Source organism: Lathyrus oleraceus, chromosome 6 (genome assembly GCF_024323335.1).
Source record: "Lathyrus oleraceus cultivar Zhongwan6 chromosome 6, CAAS_Psat_ZW6_1.0, whole genome shotgun sequence".
Classification (NCBI taxonomy): domain Eukaryota; kingdom Viridiplantae; phylum Streptophyta; class Magnoliopsida; order Fabales; family Fabaceae; genus Lathyrus; species Lathyrus oleraceus.
The window spans coordinates 427126391-427151882 of NC_066584.1; the positions used below are offsets into that span (position 1 = coordinate 427126391).

At 35.1% G+C, this 25492-nt stretch overlaps 2 protein-coding genes and 1 pseudogene across 2 annotated transcripts; all 3 read right to left on the minus strand.

Annotated features, from left to right (window-relative positions):
- Nucleotides 1-8943: 8943 nt before the first annotated feature.
- Nucleotides 8944-10880, minus strand: LOC127097505 (pleiotropic drug resistance protein 1-like). The gene is made up of 5 exons (XM_051036002.1): nt 10591-10880; nt 10039-10484; nt 9791-9962; nt 9399-9653; nt 8944-9317 (listed from the first exon to the last, which is right to left on the minus strand). The coding sequence occupies exons 1-5, from the start codon at nt 10861-10863 to the stop codon at nt 9057-9059; spliced, it is 1407 nt and encodes a 468-aa protein (XP_050891959.1). The 5' UTR covers nt 10864-10880; the 3' UTR covers nt 8944-9056.
- A 266-nt stretch (nt 10881-11146) lies between these two features.
- On the minus strand, nt 11147-12782 carry LOC127096064 (chaperonin CPN60-2, mitochondrial). Its single transcript, XM_051034685.1, has 7 exons — nt 12751-12782; nt 12629-12653; nt 12386-12517; nt 12059-12218; nt 11747-11922; nt 11529-11624; nt 11147-11324 (listed from the first exon to the last, which is right to left on the minus strand). The coding sequence occupies exons 1-7, from the start codon at nt 12780-12782 to the stop codon at nt 11166-11168; spliced, it is 780 nt and encodes a 259-aa protein (XP_050890642.1). The 3' UTR covers nt 11147-11165.
- Nucleotides 12783-13010: 228 nt separating this feature from the next.
- On the minus strand, nt 13011-14217 carry LOC127097501 (GDP-fucose transporter 1-like; annotated as a pseudogene).
- Between the last annotated feature and the right edge of the window lie 11275 nt (nt 14218-25492).

A 25492-nucleotide genomic window follows, 5' to 3' on the forward strand; every position in this document is an offset into this window, starting at 1 on the left:
ATAACTTTCGCTAAATTATCCAACAAAAAAACATTTTCTACCCAGAAATACGTAAGCCTTGAATTCTCCGTTGCACCCGGAGATACGTAAGAGCGTGATTGTGAATTCTTGTCAGGTCCGTTAATAAAAAAGTTAGGTTTAGTTCCTTTTATCAGGCCCCCTAATAATAAAAAACCTTTTTAGGTCTTTTCTCATTAATAAAAATTCAAAAAAACATTTGTATTTTTTATATTTTCCCCTTTCAAATAACTAGAAGATTAGACACTAACACCATGCTAACATTCTTTCGATACTAACTAAACAATTCTCGTTGAGTACAATGAACGTGAGGGGTGCTAATACCTTCCTCTTGTGTGACTGACTCACGAACCCTGATATGGGTTGCGATGACCATATATTATACTTTCTTTTAGGGGTTTTATCGATATTTCCCCTTTCCCTATTTTGGGAATAAATAAAGTTCGGTGGCGACTCTCTTCAATCCATCCCACGAGCATGCGATTGCGCTTCGTGAGCATTGTATTCTTATTTTTCGAGGTGAGACAATCGCAAAACAAGACAAATAAAATTTAAAGATCAACATTGGAAGGACCTGAAGATGTGAAAGCTCGGTCGATATTACACTTAAGTATTTTAGTCTTTCTGATCAATAATATGTATAAAAGTAAGAGTAAGTCTTGATGTCCTAAAGCAATTCACACAAACACTAAAATCTTTTGAATCCCTTCACCTATTTCATATTTCTTCTAAAAATTAATCCTGGTAATTACTTAATCGGTTAAAAAGAAATTTTGACCAATTTGGAAATAAATACCCATTTTCTAACAAATTAAAGCTTTCTTCCAATCAATTAAGGAGTAATTTTACCTCCTAATCAATTAAGGAGAGAACCTAAATTAGGATTTCCTATTTTGGCACATTGATTGTTGCCTTTTTTAGTTAAAATATTTTCATATATAAAGGTGTGATGTGCTCAATTTAAAAGCATTAATTTACAAAATGTACATTACCTTAGTGATGAGAAAGTGAAAAACTTACTTTAAGTGTTGTGTAACTTTGTTATTGTATTGAATTTGTATTTTCAATAGATTAGTTCTCTTGTGAATTAGTAATTGACTTTGAGGTTGCACCCTAAAATTTTAAAAAGCCTGGTGTAAGGAAGGTTGTTGGGATGAACACGTGCAAAAGCTCAAGGTGTCTTAGAGACTGGAGTAGGCCATGTGGTTTAAGGATGAACTAATATAATTTTTGGTGGAATTTATTTAACTCCATCTCTTTACTTTTTGTTGTTTATTTTTTTTTGCTTAATCTATGCTTCTATTAGCTTAAAATTTAATCAACTTAAAATCAATCTTTTGCAACATATTTTTAAAAACCTAATAACATAATTCACCTTAATGTTGTGTTTGGAGTCACTTGTTCAACAATAATTGTAGGAAACTCACAGGAATGGCATCACATTTACCAAGCACCAGGACACTGAGATTTCAATGGTGGCAACATATAATCAAGATTGAGCAATTACATCTCAGGACACAAATCCAACTAAGATATCCAAATAACACACTACCTAGAAGCAAGATCCCTTAGATATTCACTACAACAAACAATACATTTTATGATAACACTTTCACCTCACCCAACAAAAAATGAGGTATAATTCTTGGACGCATTATGTTTTTTCTTTCAAAAAAAAATACCATTTATTCCCTTGGTTAAAGTCTATAACCAAGGGGTAAAATAATGCAGGTTCATACTTCGAATTCGAACAGCGATAGTTTTTATTTTTATTTTTGTAAAAGTGGTACCTCTCTTTTTATTTTAATTTTAATTTAATTATTAAATAATCTATTACATCGGGTTTCCTAATAACCAAGGGGTATGATACCCAAATTCATCTTTAAAAGGATTCCTTCACTACGTTTTACCCTAAATCTAACTCATATATACAACCGATCCATACTTGTAAATATTATTCTCTTGGATGGATTGCAAGACAACAAAATTCTTTTGTTATGTGTTGTTGTTCTTCTAACACCATGATTCACAAGGATGATGATTAAGATATTATAGGATTCTTCTTCAAAATTGTACTTGTAGATTTAAATAAAAAATAATGTAAAATTATGAAAATTTGTATTTCAATGAAAAATGTGGAAATATATATATATATATATATATATAGGATCGGGATCAAATGACACAAAGATGTCAAACTTAGTAACATGACACCTTCGATAACTCTTCAATCAATCAAAACTCATATGATATATTAAATAAAATGATAAAAATTAATGGTTTTCATGAAGTTTTGTAAGACGTTAGGCTTTATGTATCTCGTCGACATGTCAAATGATTTCCGATTGATATTAAATTTTATAAACATGATCTATATGATGATATATTTCAATATAACGGTTGATTTTGTTATACGGACTTAGGGTGAAGAGTTTTCGGAGGTGTCATGTTACTAAGTTTGGAATCTTGGTGTCATTTGATCCTGACCCAAAACCAATGGGAAAAGTGGCAACTTTTTATGACGCCCTTCATTAATCGCCTATGAAAATGAGGTAAAACCCAGTTTTCAACTGAGGTAAGAGTTATTTTTCATAGAACTGACATGATTGATATAACTCATTTGCGATATATGAAGGAAACCTTTAGAAAAATATCTAAATATAAAAATAACCTAAATCAAACTAAATTTCCTTAGATCTTTCATCGCTAAATTTCATTAGAGATTTCTTGATTTCACGTTTAACGTTAATGCATGTCTGGTTTCTTTCCAAATTTTCCCTATGATTATAGCTCTTTATTCCTAAGGTGGATATGCATATCCTAATATTTTCAATCATATTTATAATTAGTTCCACTTGTTGATGGATTCCTCACATCAACGAACTTTTATCTTTTCCTAAGATGATAAGCCTAAGAAGCAGATTTATAATAGTATAATGCATGATAAAATCAGCCACTAACATCACATCAAATGACACAAGATTATGTTATGTTAACTTCATATTTCTCAACATAAAATAGTTTAGCTCATGATGAGCTCAGTACATACATCAACATTGGTTCCTAAGCTAAATATTCTTAATTACCTAATGAATAAGAAATGAAAACCTAAGAGTAATTTCTTTATCTTCTTGCAATCTTTAATAAGCATGAGGCGTGCTTTGTCATGCTAGATACTGGGATACTGGTGTCTTCCAATTGAGAGGAAGAGAAGAGAAATTCTCCAAACTTAACTCAGCATACTTTCAATCAAGTTTCTCTCAATTGTTTTTCTATTTCTGAGTCCGAACATCCTTTCATTTCTTCAAAGAGGTCTTTTTTACACAACCTCATATAGGGTTTTGTGAGGTATTAGATCACATGCTTCTTTATTATCCATCACTTTTGGGACCATTAGAATCATCATATTCCATTCATTCTTTCTCCTTTTTACCGATACCTAGAGAGGTACACATCGCATGTAGGAGACAAAGCATCTAGTTGTATACCTATTGTACAAAGGAGACAGGCCGCACGCTGCAGTTGTTGTTCTATTTTTCTTTCTTTTGTTTTCTAGTGCTTTGGTCTTATCCTTTTATTTTCCAGCTTAGCTTCCTTCTTCAACACCAATCTCCGTTTCTTTTCACCTTACTCTTGATGTTTTCCATTGTATTCATCATCTTCTGGCCCTAAAGCCTGCTAAACAAGAATTTCATTCCAGGTGCGACAAAACTCGTCACCAGTGTAACTCATGCACATGTAAAAACACATAAAATTCACAAGACATAACACCTAATGTGCTCTTTATTAATCTAGATAAAACATAAAAACTCAATTTAATACTTAGATTTAAATCATATAAAACAGTAAAAATTCAAATGTTAAGGGCTTAAATATTCTCACAACATATGAGTTATCACACTCCCTTATCCTCAAGTGATGTGACATATACTCTTTGAAGAGAGCGAATTTCTACTTCCTTCCATCTTTTACTCTAGCAACATATTTCCTATCCCTGGAATTTCTTTAAGAGGATCACATAAAAAAATTTGTAAAACTTCGGTCCTTTTATATTTTAGCCATGTGAGCATGTGTGTGTGTGTGTGTGTCTATGTGTGTGTGTGTGTTTCTTGATGCTACTTGTCATCAATAAGTCTTCAATCAAGATAATTAGCCTAAATCCTAGTATGGTTATTCCATCCTATGGTCCAAGATTTTAACTTTAAGTTTTAGCAGGGGGATCAACAAACTTTGATTTATTTTGGCTTTTTAGTTCAATTTGAACTTAAGGACTTTACTTGCATCACTTTTCTTAATAAGTTTTGTTAGATGCTCCACCGTTTCACCTAACGGGATATCACTTGTAATGAGTCCAACTTGTTAATAATGGCGAAGACATCCAATGTTCCTACAGTTTCTGGCACATGAACTTTATTTATAATGCTCTTTTGAATTTTAATTCTTTTTGCACACTTTTGTGTGTTTCTTTGTAAATGTTATAGATCCTTGTGCTAGCCTTATTTATTAGTGTTTTCATCCTCTAAAATAAACCCTACAATGAATCTTATTTGATACTCAACAACAATTCAAACATCTTAAAAGGCTAACTACTTTTCTAACATCTTTTGGAACGACATGGTTTATCATAAAGTCCCAAGCAGGTGCATTGATTTATATCAAGACTTTGTTTCTAGCAAATTCAGCAGTCCAGTTAGAAATTTCCTAAGTTCTTAGAAATTCTTCTATTTTAAAGATGAATATGATTATTTTCTTCTCTCATTATATATATATATATATATATATATATATATATATATATATATATATATATATATATATATATATATATATATATATATATATATATATATATATATATATAATAAACACATTTAATTAATTGAAATTGAAATTAACATGGGCTAACTTGATTGAAATAGAAAACTAGATAGGTTCCTTCACCCCTAAACTTAAAGTAAGGACATTGTCATTATTGTCCTTTTGATGAGTTCCGACACAACAGAAAACAGGAAGGTAAATGGAAGAATAAAAACTAAACATGATTGGTTGGAAATACCGCTTAGCTTGAAGCCTGCTGCTTTTCTTGGAGTCCTTCTCCTGATCTGTCTTCTTCCTCTTTTAAATCTAGTCTTTCTTCCCAGCCACTTTATCATTTGCATGCACTTTTCTCTTCACCTTAGGAATAATATCATATGTTTTAGTTTCTTTCATTTTCTTAGAGAACTCGGTGGCCTCAGTTGCTCTCTATTTGGTGGCTCTCTGGTGACTTCAGGCACGATAACTAGGATATTCTCTTTAACCTTTGTTGGGCTCTTCTTTTTCTCAGGGCTTTTCGGTTTGAAGGGGTTTTGGCTTATGCTGGACTAGGGCCTTTGACAGGGAGGACGACCTATGTTGGTCTTTTGATGACTTCAGGCAAGAAAGGTGTTGCCTCCTCGATTTGTGGTTCAACATTGCTTGTATTCTTTGGAGATTGTCAGTTTTCTCATCTTCATGTTCTTCTTTTGATGTTTAGGTGTCATCATCTGATGTATCAGGTTCATACCTAATAAATTTTTTAGTTTCAGACTCTCCCTCTTCTTCAACAATCTCTTCTTCAGTGTCTTCTTGCTCTCCTTCCTTTTCATCAACTTGCTCTTCATCTCCATTCTTATTGTCTTCAGCATTGTTATATTTTTCCTCTTCTTTGTCTTCTTCATCTTCATCTTTCTTTTCTTATTCTTTTTTGGTTTCGTCCTCCACCTTAATTTCTTTCTCTTCTCTTAATTCCTCAGTGTCTTATGTCACTTATGTTGGTCTCTCACGAACATGTGTAACTCCCTTTGGTCCTTTTTCATTTATAAAAAAATAGCCCACGAGATTTCTTTTTTGTCTCTTGAAGTACCATCTCCTGATGGCTTTTGGCGTGTCTCAACTCTTCCCTTATTCACTTTTGGGTTCAGTAGATTCATGATAGCTTACTAGTCAAACCCAAATGGTGGGTAGCATATTTCATGTGTGTCCTTCTGTGGAACTCCTTGAATTTTGCACATATCAATGATGAGGCAAGAAAAGTATATCATTCCATCATTCTTTTTAAAACAATCTTGGAAAAATTGTAGTATATCATCCTATCATTCTTTACCGGATGTAAGTGGTAATGCAATGCAGTATGACCAACCTAGCCTTGTTGATTGTTTAATTATGAGCAGTGGGATTGAGGGAGTGCTTGAATAATTGGTAGCTAACCTTTTGTACGTGTTATAGGTTCATCCTTAGCAAAATCTTATAGACTTGTTGGCCTCCAGCCAATTTTTTCCTGGTATATAGATATAATCTTTCATCATATCTAGGTTTTCCTCATCCACTATTTACAATAACCTTTGATACATTTCTTACACACTATTCACTTCTAGAATCATGATAAGGGTTCCTTCAGAGTATTTCACCTTTGTCCCTCTCACAATGACCTCCAACCTATTTTGAGAAATGTCGACCATGTTAGGATAGAACTCCTTCATTATCTCCATGTTGTAGGCTTAAGATATTTACAAAATTTCTTCCACTTATGGCATGTTATGATGCGCCAGAGTTCATCCGTGGGCCTGAATCTCCACCCTCGATGTTCAAGATAAAACCCCTCTCTTAATGCACACTCTTGGATGCAAAGATTTGGGTGAAATGCTGCTTGGCGTCACTGTTGATAAATGTCTTAACATCAGAGAAATCAGAGTCAGATAGTCAATAGAGGGAGTGGCATTTTTCCTTGCACGCATCTTAATTCTTTTTCCGACCATTTTTGGATCTATTGAGAGAATAGGGTTTAACAATTATGGGATTGATGGTGATGGAAGTTGAGGTGTTGAGAATTCTTAGAGAGACAGAGATGGTTTTGAGATGTTTATGAAAACCGGGAATGAGAGGGAATGATGATCATGGTGATGAGAAGTTGTACCTTTTTATAATGGAGAGGTGAAAGAGGGTTAAAATTTTGAATTTGAAAGTAACCGTTGAACTTTTACTGTCTGGTAACTTGTCACGGTTAATTACATGGTAAATGATGACATACATAACCATTATTACACTAGCATGAGTACTGCGGTGATAATGTCATGTATGTGGCTAAATGTTTTATCCATTACTAACTTTCTCTTTCCTCATTATTTTCCTCTTTAGTCCAATTTTAATATTCCTTGTTTCTTTCTTTTCCTTCTAGGATTTTCATCTTCATACAACTTCACACTTTCCCTTTTATGCCACGTTATTGTCATACCATAAGACTTCATAAGGCGTCAGGATTCCACCATTTTCTAATTCATCACTTCAAACAATAAATTATTAAGTTGAGCTTCCTCCCAGTAGTACTACTTTAGAGTCTTATAGCTTGACTTAAAATAAGAGCAATCATACATTAAAATTCACGGTGAACCTTGTGTTGTTTAAGGGATCATCAAGATAGGTTTTCATTCTTTGACTATTAACTTTAAACTCATTCCATGTTTTCTCATTCAAAGGGTCTACAACCCCATGTGGATAATTTTTCAAAAGTTTGAAGGGGCCTGACCATCATGACTTTAATTTTCCAGAAAATAGTTTCAATCTTGAGTTAAACAAGAGAACTTGTTGGCCTTCCACCAATTTCCTTTTCTGGCATTTCCTATCATGTCATTTTTTGGTCTTTTCCAGGTATAGCTCAGCATTTTCATATGAGAATAATCTATGTTCTTCAAACTCATTGAGTTGGAGCATTCTTGCTTGCCCAACAGCTGGCAAATTAAAGTTCAAAAATTATATAGCCTGTAATGCTTTGTGTTCCAACTCAATGGGTAAGGTGGCAAGCCTTTCCATAAAATAGCCAATAGGGAGACATTCCTAAAGGGTTTTTTAAGCAGTCATATAAGCCAACAAAGTGTCATCAAGATATTTGGACCAGTTCTTCCTTACAGGATTAACCACCTTCTCCAATATTCTTTTTATCTCCCTATAAAATTACTCAAATTTCCTATTACTTTGTATGTAATAGGTTGTAGAAACCTTGTTCTTGACCTCATACTTTACCATTACATTTTTAAATAATTTATTGCAAAAATGGGTTCCCTTCTCACTTATGATAGCTTTAGGTGTGCCATGTATAGAAAAAATATTTTTAATTAAAATTTTGGTCACAACCTTAGCATCAGTATTGGAGGTTACTAGTGCCTCTATCCATTTGAATACATAGTCCACAATAACAAGGATGTAAAGATTGCCAAAGGATAGTGGAAATGTCCCCATGAAATCTATGCCCCACACATCAAAAAGTTCAATTTCCAAAATGTTTGCGAGTGGCCACTACAACAAACAAGACCTTAGACAGCGCTTTTTTTAGCCTTAGACAGCGCTTTAAAGCGCTGTCTAAACCTCCGCTGCTAAAGGTTTAGACAGCGCTTTTTTAAATCTTAAAAGCGCTGTCTAAGCCCCCCCCCCCCCCCCCTTAGACAGCGCTTTGGCCAAAAGCGCTTTATAAGACCCTCTTATTTTAAATTTTTTAGATATACCTTAGACAGCGCTTTTTTCAAAAGCGTTGTCTAAGCCCCACCCCCTTAGACAGCGCTTTGGCCAAAAGCGCTTTCTAAGACCCTCCTATTTTAATTTTTTTAGGTATACCTTAGACAGCGCTTTTCAAAAAGCGCTGTCTTAGCCCCCCCCCCCCCCCCCCCCCCCCCCTTAGACAGCGCTTTTGCCTAAAGCGCTTTCTAATCCCCCCCTTAGACAGCGCTTTTTACAAAAGCGCTGTCTAAGGTATACGAAAATTTTATTTTAGTTATTTTTACTATTTTATGTTACATTATTTTGAAAATAAGCACACAAAAAAACTAATAAATATTATATTTGACGTCAATTTTTTAAGATAAATAATCGTTCATACATTTTAAAAATATTCAGAAACATCGATAAGGATTATATTAAAAATTCTCCGTTAGATAATATTTAAAATGAACGAGAAGAGTATAAATATACATAGTAATCATGTACAAAAATTTGAAAGTGAAGAGAATCCATCAAAATTGGCGCCTAATCTACCGTCTTTGGAAGTTGAAGAGTTTGATTGAGACAGCAAAAATACATGCAAAGAGCACTCCTGTCCCAACAACAACAGCTGCACAAACACCTATGAAATCATGCTTGATACCAAAGTAACTTGTTATGAATTCTTGAACTGTTTCATTTTCTGATTCCATCATGATGTTTATATCTCCAAATTGTGATGCTATCAATCCATATATAGTCCAAGCCACAGGACATGCCCAATAGTACCATCTCCACCACACCGGAATCATCTGTCATCGTCGTAAAAACTTAGAACATTGTATGTACATCAAATAAATACATTTAAGGTTGGTCATCCGTGTTACACTTACCGGTCGTGGAACGACGAATCCTGAAAAGAGATTCCAAATCGCATAGAATGCAGAAGCCACGATTGACGCGACATGGTGATTTGGAGTTATTGCTACTGCCATCATTCCATAGAAGGTGAAGTAGCACAATGTAAAGTACATGAAAAATATGTACCAAAAGAATTTCTCTAGAGTCCAATCAAATCCAATCATCGCATAAACTATCACACCATATGATATAGCTTGGATAAAAACATAAGGTAGTTCTATTATAACCTGTCACAAAAGAAAGTGAATTCTATGAAACATCATGGTGAAATAGGGTCACTAGTTCTTTTGTCTAGTTTGAAGCGTGACTAGCTTACACAGGGCTTCCAAAAACTTACGACGGCTCAGGTTGAGATTTTTTTTACCTGTGCGAATGCATAGGGCAAGGCAGAATACATTCCAGCAGCTCTTTCTCTATAGAAGACAGATCTTTCAACGGCTACCACGGGTTGTACAGCCGATGAATTCTGGACCCCAAGGAAGAGAACAGCAGTATACATCGAACCGAACGCATTAAACAGATCTTGTCTATTTGAGCTGAAAATCAACAAAAGAGGTTAGAATTTGTTCAACTTGGAAAGAAAAACAGATTAATAATTGAAGTTTCACTTACTATTTCCTGCCAAGATCCCAGAATATTGTTCCAAACATCAAGCCTATGAAAGTAGTGAAGAAGAACCTCACAGCAGTATATGGCGGATTGCGCCAATACGACCAATGTTGTTTCCATAAGCAAGCCAAGCATTGGACCGAAAATGACTGTGAGTATTGGGTGGAGAAATGAAGATCCTTTGAACCATAAGCAGGTTTGCCTAATTCTTCTATAAGTTGCTTGTTTCTCCTAAACAACTCAGAGTTTTTGTATGTATCATTAAAATCAACACCTAAAGTAAGTTCTTGCGCCGAACTCGTAACTTCCAACATCCATGTTGCTGGATTATAGCCATCTTTGATTTTACTAACCCCTTCAATGCTCTCAAAATACTTGATCAGTTGACTCGAATGACGACCCAACGGCCCAACGTATACTTCTTGTCCTCCGCGCTTCATCAGGAATAACTAAAAGAAATCATATATGTATGATAAGATATGTCATTTCAATTTTCAAGTCCAGAAGATGAAGAATCAGAAAACACTTGTTTTTTTTATCGAAATCATTTCTTACCTTGTCAAAAGCTTCGAATATGTCGATACTTGGTTGATGAATGGTGCAAACAACTGTTCTTCCTGTGTCAACTGTGTTTCTAACGGTTCGCATAACAATTGCAGCAGCTCTAGCATCTAAACCAGATGTAGGCTCATCCATGAAAATTATGGAAGGGTTGGCAACTAACTCAACTGCTATAGTTAGCCTCTTACGTTGTTCGGTTGAAAGACCGTTCACGCCAGGCAAACCAACCAAAGAGTTTCTCAATGGATTGAGCTCCACTAGTTCCATTACTTCCTCAATGAACATCTACAACCATTTATCAGATATCTCGATTAATGAATCAAGTATAAAAGAAAATCGCAAAGTGTCCCAAGCTTTAAATACGAACCTTTCTTGTATTGTAATCAACTTCGGCTGGTAAGCGAAGCCATGCCGAGTAGAGCAATGACTCATGTTAAGAAAAAAAAGAAACAGTTGGAAAATAGCCTACACGTTAAAAACAAGCTACAAATCCAATCCAGAAAACAGATATATGTATAACAGAGCAAAAATGGAAGACAGAGTGGGACTAACAAGCTTGCTAGAAAGTATTATATGCAAATACTTCTAATGATGCTGTGTAGAGGCAATGATATAGAACATACACATTTCTGGTTCTTCTGGTTTGTAATGAAATACGGAGAAATATAGCCTCTGTCAAGCTTCATTCCTTCAACAACTTCCAACTCATTGAGCAATGTCTTGCCATCCTGAAACAGCTCAAAAGTTATATCCCAGCATATCACAAAGTGCATGGCATACATGCCGAAGTATGAACCCCATTGGAGGATAAAGGGGAAAAAGGAAAGGCACAATAAAAACACTGCATGAATAACAGTATGCTCCCAAATCCATAAAACAAATAAAACCTAGATAAATGATTATTTATGCACGATGAGCATATAACAACTTACTGCAATTGTGATTACACCTTCTTTGCCAACTTTCTCCATGGCCTTTGCAATTAACCCACCAATTTCTCTCTCTCCATTGGCAGATATTGTCCCAACCTATCATTGCAATAATAAAAATACAAAAGTGCTATTATTAGCTCCACTTTCTCCACTTTCTCCACTTTCTCCACTTTCTTGGAATATGCTTATTATTAGCTCTAAATATTTGATATACTGACCTGAGCTATTTCTTCCGAAGTGCTAATCATCCGTGCTCTGCTTTTCAAGCTTGTTACGACAGCATCAACAGCCATATTTATACCTCGCCTCAAGTCCATTGCATTCATTCCAGCTGCAACTGATTTGCACCCTTCCGCAAATATTGCCCGGGTAAGAACTGTAGCACAAGTGGTTCCTGCCAAAATTTAGACCATTCAACATCAGCTTGTCCAATGTGACAGTATTTAAATTTAATTTCTAACAATTATAAAACTGAATCAATGCTGAGGAACAACTAAAAAGTATAATCTATCATGGATATAACAGCTTACCATCACCAGCAACATCATTGGTAGCATTTGCAACCTGCTTTACAAGACTGGCACCAATATTCTTGACTTTATCCTTGAACTCAATGCTCTTAGCAACAGTGACTCCGTCTTTAGTCACTTTAGGGGCACCAAAACTTTGCTCAATCACAACATTACGTCCCTACAAACACGTAAAGCCAAATTTAAGAATCACAATCAGCACCAAATAAATAATGGGTCAATATTGTATAACATGATATCTATTATCTTCCATTGCTACAAACAAAACTAGTGCTTAATGAATAAATGTGTGTGATGATTGAATCAAAGGAAGATTTGCTTAGTTACCTTGGGACCCATGGTTACTTTAACTGCCTCAGCAAGCTCTTCAACACCCTTAAGCATCAAAGCACGAGCATCAACGCCAAACTTGATCTCTTTCGCCGCATAATTTCTGCTCCATGCCACCCTACTTCCAATCTATCCAACACAAACAAAACAAAAAACAGATATTAAGGATTAAAGGGATAAAATCACAAAAAAAAATCAACAGAAAAAAATAACAAATGCTATTAAATAACAGTGTTTCACCTGATGAGTGCTGGTCCTAGCAATTCTGCATCGAAAAGAACAATAATTTAACAGTCAGAATCATCCAAAATAATTGGAAATTCAATCAGAGAGTATGCACAAGTAGTAAATCATGAATCAACGTGGCAGGATCCATCATAATACACAATGCCATTGATGACTTACCTAGCTTTGGAGGCAAGGGAGGTTTGAACTATGAAAATTAAGCAGTGGAGAAATTGCAGAAAGAGTTAAGAAATGAAGAACAATGCAGAGTTATTTCTCAACATTCTCCGAATGTTGTTAAAATAATACCTAGATTTCAAATCATTATGAAAATAATACCTCAAGCTATATAAAATTTTCCGAATGTTGTTAATAAAAGACAACATTCATAGTTCATTACAGCTTAAACACCAAGTCAAGTACTAAACTAAAAACAAATAACAACACAAAATACTCATAAAGAAGCAAGTTTACCCTTTACTTCACTCTCATCTTCCAAATCACCATCACCAACAAGATTACTTTCAATATCACTCTGCTTAGTCACCACCACCGCATCCCGTTGTTGCGAACCATTCCCAGTAACCGATTGCTGATAAAGAACTCCCCCAATTATAGTAAAAAGCAAACAAACCAGACCAGCAGGCTAGCATGCTTATCCCAAATCGTCACATTAATAGCCACCATGAGAAACTTATTCACAACCCCAGTAACCGTAAAAGCAGTAGCCGAAACCGCTTTTCTCGCAGCAAATCCAAAGAAACTGATAAGCAAACCAAACACACAAGACAAAGAAACCGCAAGAAACGCATTCATCTCAAACAAACTCCCGGTACTCGAATTAATCGCATTCGAAACCTCAAAATTCTCTCCAGTTAGAAACCAAAAGAAAGGAGCAATCATTAAAGACAAGACATTGTTATAAAGAACAAAACCCCAAGTATTCAACCCAAGACTCATAACCATATGCTTGATATAAACCATCTCAGTAGTAATCGTAACCAAATAAGCAAAAGCCCATGAATAAGCGGTAAGAGTAAAACCCGAATCGGTAGCAACATAACCAACGGCACCAGCAAGAATAACAACAAGCGAGAAAAAAGTAAGGTTAGAAGGCGAAGGTTGACCTCGAAAAGCGGTATCAGCGAGAGCAACAAGAAGAGGGGTAAGAGATCTGAAAACAATGAAGGTATCAACGTTAGCGTGACGGAGTAGATTCGTGTTGGTGAAGATAGCGAGGAAGAAAACGAGTGCGGCAGGGAAGAATTTCTTGGCGATCGGAATGGTGAAAGGATCGTGATGAAGAAACCCTAATTTTCCGAAAAGGTAAACGCCGAGAGCTGAAGTGAGGTACTGTAAAGCGGTTAAGAGACCAGGGTAGTTGAATTGAGTGATGGCGTATTTGTTGATTATCGCTAACAAGCTTGAACAGAGAGCGTAACCTATCACCAAACCGCTTGTGGCGTAGTGCGGTGGCTTGGTTGATGATGACATTGTTGCGGTTTTTTTTGAAGGATTCAACAATGGTGTGAATTGGTTGGGATTTTTTTTTATGGTGTTTGAAAATGAAGTGGATCACCGACACTAGAGAGAAAAATGGGGTTTTTAGGGTTGATTGGATTGGAGGAAATTGGTGTTTGTGTGTGTGTGTCAGTGAAGTGTAAATTGGGAGCAGAATGAGTAGAGGAAAAATGAAGAGGGAAAGAGGACAGCGCTTTTGGTTTTAATTTTTTTTTTAAATTTAAAGACTTTAGACAGCGCTTTATCAAAAGCGCTGACTAAGGTCTATATTTAAAAGCGCTTTCTAAAAGCGCTGTCTAAGGGGGGGGTCTTAGACAGCGCTTTCTAAAAGCGCTGTCTAAGACCCCCCCTTAGACAGCGCTTTCATTACTTTTTTGGAACATTTTCCGTGTTTTATTTTAATTTTAACCTTAGACAGCGCTTTCTTTTAAAAGCGCTGTCTAAGATGCGCTGTTAAAAGTCATTTTTGGCGTAGTGGGCATTCCTTGCCTCGTTAAAATATTTCCTACCCTTTGGCATATGTCACATTACTTAACTAATGCATTAGCATCTTTAAATATAGAGGGCCATAAGTAACCTGACTGTAACACTTTTAGAGCAGTTCTGATTCCTCCAAAGTTTCTTGCATAAGGTCCATCATGGAAAGCTGTCAAGATTTGACGTGCCTCTAGGTGGTCTACAAATATCCTCAACAATTTATTAACATATCTCTTATACAAAAAGGGTTCATATCAGAAATAACTCGGAGACATATGAAAGAACCTCTTTCTTCATTGGGAGTGAAATTATGGTAAAACACTCTGTCATACCCCAATTTTGTCTGGGCATTTCAAACTTTCCTGCATCCAACTTCACTTTGTTTTACTTAGAATTTTTTTTGATTTTATGGACATACCGGTTGAATCGATTCTCAAATGTGCATAAAATTAGCGGGTTGAAAATTTAAAGATCGGGCTTGCAGACATCAGTTTTATTGACCTGAGATTTACGTAGTTTAACCTGATGTGCTCGTTTAATTGTTCCGACCCCATTTGCGGTCGTATTTTGATCAGCGTGATCCTTTTCAACCAGACGTTTTTTACTACCAAAATTTGATCTTTACCTATCTGTTTTACTGAAGTATATTTCATGTAGTTTAAACATTTTCGTGCATTTTCACGACCAATCTTTATTCATTTTAATTCCTTTTAGTTTTATTTTTTTATCAAAATATCTAGAAAAAATAAATAGCAACAAATAAATAATCATTTGGTTTTATTTGTTTTTATTAAGAAGATTTTATTTTATTTTATTTAAAATTCATTTTTAATCATTTAAAATATATAAGAGAACTTGTTGGTATTTTTAATCATCACCCAAGAACCTCCCTTCATCTTATTCCACTTTTCCACTCTCCCATCAAGCCACCTTAAAACCATTGCGTAGAAACCTTGAACTACCCTTCACCGACAACACACACTCTCCCATTCAAACCACCTTCTAACGGACCTTCACCACCATGCCTTTCACACCACCTTCTTCCTTGAACCATTCCTTTGCCATGCGAACTTATCAATCCTCTCTCTCCCTCCATTGATCCTCCTTCTTCATTTTCAACAGAACACCACCACACCAACCTTCTGCAAATTTTCCAGAGCCACCACCTTCTTGCAACTTCAACCTCCACATGTCCTCCTTTCCTCCGTCCAAACATCCACCACACCCACAAACAAAATCAACTATTGTCCCTCCTCCTAACCCCGCCAGAACCACCACACTAACATCTTTTTCACATCAACATTAAAGCTCATGAACCAACCACAACTTGCACCAACGATAACTCCTCTGTCGACCTACATATACGTAACCGATGGATCCGTCCAAGCTTCTCCAACCAACCACCATCAATCTGCATCGGATTCATTTCTACCATATCACCGCCACGAGTTTAATCCTCTTCGGTAACTAACCCTTCATCCATTTTAAATCCATATTATGTTGATATGTATCGTGTCTTCTTGTTTTGAATTTGGAAATTTAAATTGAGGTGTTAGGGTGTGAAGCGAAAATGTGATACATGTGGAAGAGAATTATGATGAATTGAGGTGTTAGGGTGTGAAGCGAAAACGTGATACAGGTGGAAAAGAATTACGATGAATTGAGGTGTTAGGGTGTGAAGCGAAAACGTGATACAGGTGGAAAAGAATTACGATGAATTGAGGTGTTAGGGTGTGAAGCGAAAACGTGATACAGATGGAAAAGAATTATTATGAACGAACTAATTTTTCCTTTTTGGTTTTACTTTTGGTTTATTTTTTATTGTTTCAAATAAGATGGTCATTTTCTATTGGTTGTGACTTATTTTGGAAAAGGTCAAACAAGCATTTTACATTTTGTTATTTTTTTACTTTAATTTTGTTGGATGTTTTATTATTATTATTATTATTATTATTATTATTATTATTATTATTATTATTATTATTATTATTATTATTATTATTATTATTATTATCATCTAGGTTTTAGAAGAAGTTTTATATTTGGAGCATTTGGATGTGAGATGTTAAGCCCATTAATCATTGCATCTCATATATGCTATAAATAACTTTGCAAGAATATAAATAAGTTGGTTGATGTCATTTTATTTCATTGATTTGTGTTGTGTAAAATCGGATTAAATTCGTGGTTTTGATGTATGTTATACGTTGTTATGCTGCTGAACTTTTGAAATATTGATGTGATACTTTACCGCGTTATGGTCCTTGCGTGTGACATTCCACTCTTGTTGTCTATATGTATAAACATGCTTTGAGCACATTAGGCTTTGTATGCGTCTCTTTGCAATAATGCACCCTCTATCTTTTATTTGATTAATTATTTTTATTTCAATTAATTAAATTGGATAACTAAGTTTGATTAAAATTATTAATGGTTGAATTAACCAATTAATCATGATAATCATTTTTAATTATCTTAGTTAATTAATTTGATTAAATTTTAATTAATTAATTTCACCCTATTCAGTTGATTGCTTATTTGTTTAATCATACTTTTTATTCATTGTTAATCCTGACTTAATTATGCATTTGTGATCATCTTTGTAATTAAATAATAAATGATTATTGAATAAACATTTTCAATAAACAAAACCCTTTGTCCAACTCCAAGTGAGATTTACAAAAACATTGGTCCCAACGCCAAGTGGATTCTTAAATCTGACATACTTCAAACCATTTCCATTTCACTATGTAACGCGAATCAAACACTTGACCCAACAAAGCTCTTTTTATAATCAAAGTCAAAATGATTAATTTATACTTTGACTATTTAAAATAATAATGAAATAAAAATACTACCTGTGTAAAGGTCCGGTCATAGCCCCAAGTATTAGGCCCAAGTTGTAATAGCTTGTAAGTCATAAATACTCGTCTTTCGTCAAAATCCAAATATGTCTCATTTTCGCAATAAATCGAATGAAAAAGACTACCTAGGTGAAAGATCCAGTCAGAGTCCCAAACATTTGGCCCAAGTTTTAATAGCTTGCAAGCCTAAGTGTTTGTCTTTTCCTTAGAACACTTGTAAATGTTTGAACTTTTTCGCAAAACAAATTAGAAAGAAAAAGACCTAGGTGAAAGGTCCATTCATAGTCCCGAGTACTAGAACCAAGTTTTAATAGCTTTCAAGTTATGAATAATCATCCTCTAAGTCTAAAACAAAATTAACTCAATCAAACCTATCTTTTTCTCTCCCTCGCGCGATCGAAAACCTTTTCAAAAGAAACATTATTTAGTTCATTCTACCACGAAACAAACAAGCGCTTAAACCTCCCCCACGAGCATACAAACCAAACTTTTAAACCGCTGGAATGCGACCTAAACATGTGTTCACTGAAGCCAATAAACCAACACTCATTTTCTACAAAGAGCTACATAGCCTTGAGTTTTTCATCGCACCTGGAGATACGTAAGAGCAGGATTTTGAAATTTTGTCAAACACATTAACATAAAAGCCTAAAAAATATTATTTATTTATTTTCTTTTCATAGCTCGAAATAAGTGGAGGAAAAAATAATGATAGCTAAAATTCAATCGCAAGTCTAACTAAAAGGTTCTCATTGATTACAATGGATATAAGGGGTGCTAACACCTTCCCCTTGCGTAATCGACTCCCAAACACGAATTTGATTGCGACGACCATTTTTTTCTTTTAAGGTTTTTATTGATATTTTCCCTTTCCTTCTTTGGAATTAATAAATTTCGGTGGCGACTCTATTCATATCATTTTTCGTGAGGGCGCGAACACCCTGCAAAGGGTCATATTTTTCGAGATGCAACACATACCCACTGACCAAATAATTTACAATGCTTGTATACCATGGTTTCATGCCAAAATTAATCATGAGCAGTTACTCATCAGGAAAGTTCTCTTTGATGTATTCAATGTCATGCCTCTAGACTTCATCAGGGAGTCTTGAAAAATGAAAATCAACTAATTTTTCCACTCAATTCTTGTCCCTTATTTCTAAGTCAAATTCTCACAACAACATCATTCATTTAATCAATCTTGGCTTTGCATCTTCCTTTGCAATAAAATATTTTATTTCTACATGGTCATTGTATACTATCACCTTGGTACCCACCAAGTATGATCTAAACTTGTCAAATGCAAACACAAATGCCAACAATTCATTCTCAGTAGTATAGTAGTTGATATGAGCTTCAATTAATGTTCTACTAGCATAGTAAATGGTGTGGAACACCTTGTTGTTCCTTTGACCTAACACAACTCCAATAGCAAAGTCATTAGCGTCACACATAAGCTTTAACATATTAGTTCAATCATAAGTTTTCATAATGGGTGTTGAAACCAAAGCTTGTTTTAACAATCTGAATGCCTTGTCACACTCCTTACTAAAGACAGATGGCACGTCATGTTGCACTAGTTGGCAGAATGACTTCATGATTTTTGAAAATTCCTTGATTAATCTTTAATAAAATATAACATGGCCAAGGAAACTTTGTATTCCTTTAATGTTGGAAGGTGGAGGCATCTTCTCAATAAATTCAATATTTTCTTGATCCACCTTTAATCCTACCTTTGAAACCTTGTACCCTAAAACAATACCTTCCTTAACCATGAAATGACACTTCTTCTAATTTAAAACCAAATTGCTATCTTTACAAAGAGTGAGTACCAACTATAGGTTGTCTAAGAATTTTATTGATGACTCTCCAAATACTAAAAAAATCATCCATTAATACTTCCATGGAACACTTTATATAGTTACAAAATATGACCAACATGCAACGTTCGAAAGTTGCTGGAGCGTTACATTGTCCAAATAGAATCCTTCTAAGGGCAAAGGTTCCATAAGGGCATGTAAAGGTTATTTTGTCATGATCTTTTGGGGCTATTGCAATTTGATTGTAGCCCAAATAACCATTAACGAATGGGATAGGGAAGTGATATTTACGAGTGGCTTTGTTCAGATTCCTATAGTCCATGCATATCCTCCTACTGGTGATACTTCTTGTAGGAATCAATTTATTCTTTTCATTTTAAATGACTATCATGCCATCTTTCTTCGGAACACATTGAATATAGCTTACCCACACACTATCATAAATGGGGTAAATGATTCCTGCATTCAATCACTTGATGATCTCCTTTTTTACCACATCATTCACGATGGAATTCAATCTTCTTTGACTCTCAATATTATTCTTGGCATTATCTTAAAATAGTATTATATGCATACTGTTAGATGCCCAAGTTTGCTTATTTGAGCTATCAAATGTGGGCATTTTTCACTCCTTTTTGTCGAAAAAGTGTTCGAAACCGCCCTTGCTTTTGTTGATTTGCAATACTATGTGAAATGATCTTGGTACCTTTAATTTGTGTGTTATTGTGCAGGAATTAGGCATGAAAGAGTAGAAAACTAAGGCACAAGAAAGATGGCAAAGGAACCAAGAAAGAAAGCAAACATAAGCAAACATAAGCAAGTTCGCTAGGCGAGTGAGGTAGCGAAGTATTCGCTAGGCGAGCACGCGGCGAGATGCCAGCGAACACTCCTAAACTTGGACAGAACCAAAAAGATCAAAACTCACTGTGGCGAGGGAAATAGCAAAGTATTCGCTAGGCGAGCATCCAGCGAGCAAGTAGCGAACACTTCCAGTAGCAAAAACATCAAGACTCGCTGTGGCGAGGGAAGTAGCGAAGTATTCGCTAGGCGAGCATCCAGCGAGCAAGTAGCGAACACTTCCAGTAGCAAAAACATCAAGACTCGCTGGAGCGAATGAGAGAAGCGAGGGCTTCGCCTAGCGAAGGATTGTTCGCCTAGCGAACAAATGCAAACTTGTCTTGGATGATTCCTCTGGACGCAGGCTCTTCTGGTGACTTATTTTGGGGCTCGCTAGGCGAACCATTCTGCTCGCCTAGCGAGCATGACAGCTCAACAACCATTTCTATAAGTAGTATGGGCTACTTTTTGGGAGGGATCTTTTTATCATCTTTTTACTTATTTTTTTGCTAGGAGGTGATTTTTGTGCCCTAAAAACCCCATTTCTCATTCTTCTTCTTCTCTTGACAATATTTTACAAAAAGAAGGTGGATTCTCATCCAATCTCGATTCTTCGACTCGGATGTTGATCAACCTTCTTCCGAAACTTATTGTTCAAGCTACCATGAAAATGAGTAGCTAAGTCTTTCATTTTGTCAAGGTTAGATGTAGATGATCATAAGCTTTGTATGTATATGGGTTGATCTTCATTTGTAAACTCTTTGATGATGAATGTATGGTGAAAACCTTGTTTTATTGATAACTCTCTGTGTTGGTTTATTATTGAAAGGTGTTTTCCAACTCTTGACCTAGGTTTTCATCCATCCTTGTTCTTTAGCTAGAGATAGTTTAGAATGAGTTTGTTCACTAAAAAGTTAAACCTAAAAGTTGTCATTTTGATAGATTGTGTGAGAAATCAACAATGGGTCAAAATGGGAAAAACCCATAATATGTGTTAGAAATAAACACGTTGGGAGGATTTTGTGAATGTGTTTATCATCTAATGGAGTTTATGAGTTTTGTTTGATCGAACATATGCATGCAAAGTGATCGTCGAACCCTAACTTCGACAATCTTTCTCAAATCGTAAAACCAAAACTTTTACCGCAATTTCTTACTTTTTATGCAAGCTACCGTAACCGAAAACTAAAACCCCCTTGTTACTATAAGTTAAGAACTTAACAACTGTCGAACGGCGGCAATATCACATAATACCTGTGGAGACGATAACAAATCCCGATACTCTATCCCTGTTCCAACACATACATACAGCGGGGCTGGTCCCCTTGATGTTAGATATTTTCCAAGAAATAGTTTTCTTATGCCTCTTCAGAAGTGCCAGAAGTTGACACCTCTGCTCATCAGAATTCAGTGGTAATGATCACATGCAACTTTGTCCTGCCTCTAAGTAAGCATATTGAAAGTTGGCATGTAGTTGCTTCAGCTCTATTTTAAGGGTACCTCTATGGGTGAAGTATTTTCTTTTTTCACTTTAGCTATAATCTCCAATACTTCAATGTGTTCTCCCATTCCTTCAATCCTGATTAGTGGCCCCCTTACAATTCCTTCATTCACCAATGCATCCTTTTCCAACTTTCCCAACTCGTGTTCCAAGTTATCATCGCTCTTTATAAGGTTCTTATGGATCATATTTTCCCAATTAGAAATTAATGAGTAATCAACAATCTCTTCTTCTAAGTACTTTAGTGCATTCAAAACATTGAATATCACTTTCTACTAATTGACTCTCATATTCAGATTTATGCTTTCCACGTCTATTAATGTTCTTCCCATGGCAAGAAATGGTCTTCCAAATAGAGTGAGAGTCTCTTCATCAGCACTAAAATCCATAATGATAAAATCTGCTGGCAATACAAACTTATCAACTCTTACCAACACATCTTCAATCTTTCCTTGGGGTAGAAGAAGCTCTTGTCAACTAGTTGAGAGGTGATAATTGTTGGTTTGGTAACTCCAATGCCTAACATCTTAAAGATAAATAAAGGCATGAGTTTAATACTTGCCCCAAGATCACTTAATGCCCTTCAAGAAAAGGAATCTTCTATATTGTATGGTATAGTAAAGCTTCCAAGATCTTTCAACTTGAGAGGGAATTTTCCTCGAACAAGTTAACAACATTATTGTGTTAATGCCACTATAACAAATTATTTCACTCTCATACTTTTATTAAGAACATCCTTCATGAATTTGAAATATTTTGGCATTTGTTGAATGACTTCAATCAATGGTATATTGATATGAAGCTATTTTAGAATTTCCATGAACTTGTCAAACTGCTGCTCTTTTTTAGCCTTTCTGATTCTTTAGGGAAAGGGTGGTGGTGGCCTTTCTTGTACAAATTTGGGTGTTGTTACAACATTTGGCATATCATTCAACTGCTTTTAAGGAGCATACGTCATGCCGGAAGATTTCAAAATGGATTGCTCAATTTGCACATTCTCCTCCAAGGGTGTTGTTTCAGTAGGCTTTGATTCCTCCATTTTTGTTGGGTCAGGAATATTCATATTTTCCCTTGGTGGATGTTATCTTGTTTATGTTGATCCTTCACATTCTTTTCCACTTCTCTATTTGATAAGTTTGCATGTTTCAATACGTTTGGCTCCAGAGATTGATGTTGGAGTTTTAGTGGAGCTTGGAAGTGCTCCTACAGTTCTAAAACTGAGTGCATAAGGAATTTGTCTGACTTGATTCTCCAAAATTTTAATGCTTAGTCTTTTGAGTGGAGACCACAATGACTCTTATAATTGGTCATTGGTAGATATTGGTCATAATAATTTTAATAAGCTTGTAGCCTTCTTCATGATAGCAAAACTCCACTAGAGGATGCATCCAACATGTTTCTTGAGGATGGAATCAATCTATTATAAAATGTTTCCAATTGAATACAAATTGGTATCCCATGTTAATGACATTTCCTTAACATCTCCTTTAGTATTTCCCAAGCATCAAACAAATACTCATAACCTCCTTGTCTAAATGAAGTAATCTCCCTCATATTAGCATTCTTGTCAGGAGGAAAGTATTTAGCTCAAAATATTTCAGCTAAGGCATTCAACATGACTATGGAATTGGGCTCTATAGAGTTCATTCAACTCCTGGCTCAATCCATAAGAGAGTATATAAACAATCTGAGTCTGAAAGCATCGAGTAATTCCAAGTATTTTGAGGTTGATAGCTACCTCCAAGAATTGTCTAAAGTGTAAATGTGGATCTCCAATGGCAGCTCCTGAATATTGGCCTATTGAATGTAACATTTGGAACATCATAGACTTGAATTCGAACTGTGCCATTGTGATCTCTGGTCATATAATCCATGTATTCATGGCTTAAAATCTCCTTAGTAATATGAGTGTTCTCCCTGGCTCAGGATATCCTCTGTATAGTGGAGTCAACAACCTACGCATGCAGCATCTCAAATGCTTTTTTTTCACAAAAATAAATAATGTTTTGTACAAAGTCAAAATGTTATTGACACATCCCCGACAGCAACCCCAAAAACTTGTTGGGTGAAAAATATATAACGCGTAAGTATACATGGTCCACAATAGCATGTGATAATAAAAATTAAGGGTGTTGTTCTAGAGGAAGTGTAATAACTTAGATTGATTTGCAAAACTATCTTTTGTAAATGAGCATGAGTAAAAATAACAATAATGTATGGTTTTCACAAGTTCAATTTTTAAGTAAACAATGATATAACTAAGTTTGGTTTAAATGAGTGAAATCAATAACTGAGAAAATGTTAGGCAATGATCCACTAATATAACTTATATATTGTGTATATGATGTGATATGTCGTATCAAATGAGGTCGAAATATGATCTTATGGTATATTCCTACAACATCAAAAACATGTGCAAGAAAGTAAGGGGACAAATTCCTAAGCCTCGCGTTTAACTTTAATGCATTGTTTCTTTCCAAAATTCCCATATGATTGTATCTCTTTATGCCTAGAGTAGCTATTCTAGTGAAATGTCTAACCTACTATTTTCAATTATATTTATCATGAGTTACACTTATTGATGGATTCCTCACATCAATAAGATTTTATCTTTTTCTTAGATGAAAGACCAAAGAATTAGATTTATAACAAGAAAATGCATGATAAAATCATCCACTAACATCACATCAAATGACACAAATGAATAATTCATATTAACTTAAAATTGCTCAACATAAAATAGTTTAGTTTATGATGAGTTAACTACATACAACAATACTGGTTCCTAAGCTAAACATTCTTAAACACAATATGAAAAAGAAATGAAAACCTAAAAGTAACTTCTTCATTTTCTTACGATCTTCGATCAGGAAAAGACGTGCTCTGTCATGCCAGATACTGGTGCCTTATACTTGAGAGGAAGAGAGAAGAAATTATCCAAACCTGACTCAAATTTCTTTCACACAAGTTATACTCAGTTGTTTTCTTCTTTCTAAGTCTGAAACTCCTTTCATTTCTTCCAAGAGATCCTTTTATAGACAGCCGTGTCTAGGGTTTCGTATGGTACTGGATAATGGTTTTCTTACTTATCCATAATTGTTGGGCCCATGAAAATCAACATACTCCCTTCATTCTTTCAACTTCGTACCAGTACCAAGAGAGCTACACATCGCATGAAGCACACAAAGTGTCTGGTTGCAGACCTATTGTGCAAAGGGGATAGGTCGTGCATTGTAGTAGCTATACTACTTTGTAGTTTTTTGTTTTCTAGCGCTTTGATCTTATCCTTTTACTTTCCAGCTCAACTTTCTTCTTCCACACCAATCTCCCTTTCTTTTCTCTTTCCTCTTGATGTTTTCCATTCCATTCACCATTTTTTGACCCTAAAGCCTACTCAACAAGAATTGCATTCCTACAGCGACAAAACTCTTCACCAGAGTAACTACTGCACATGCAAAAACACTTAAAATTCACAAGATCGAGCACCTAGTGTTGTATTTACTAATATAGCTAAAACAATAAAATTCAATTTAATACGCAAATTAAAATCAAATAAAGTAGTAAAATTTCAAATGTTAAGGGCTTAAATATCTCACAACATATGAGTTAACATTTACCCAATTTTATTAACAATCGAATCTGATAGAAAGAGCAACTCTCTGATTCACTATACTTCTAAAAGTTGTTACAAAAGATTACAAATGAGTTACAAGAAAATAGCCACTTAAGTTTCCAAGAGAAAACTATATATTCTTTCCATGTGTTTCCGATCTCTTTATCTATCTCTGCATATATGAATCACACAAGCGTGAGGTGTTTGGAATTTTTTCCGAATCCCCTTTAGATATCTCCAAGGGTT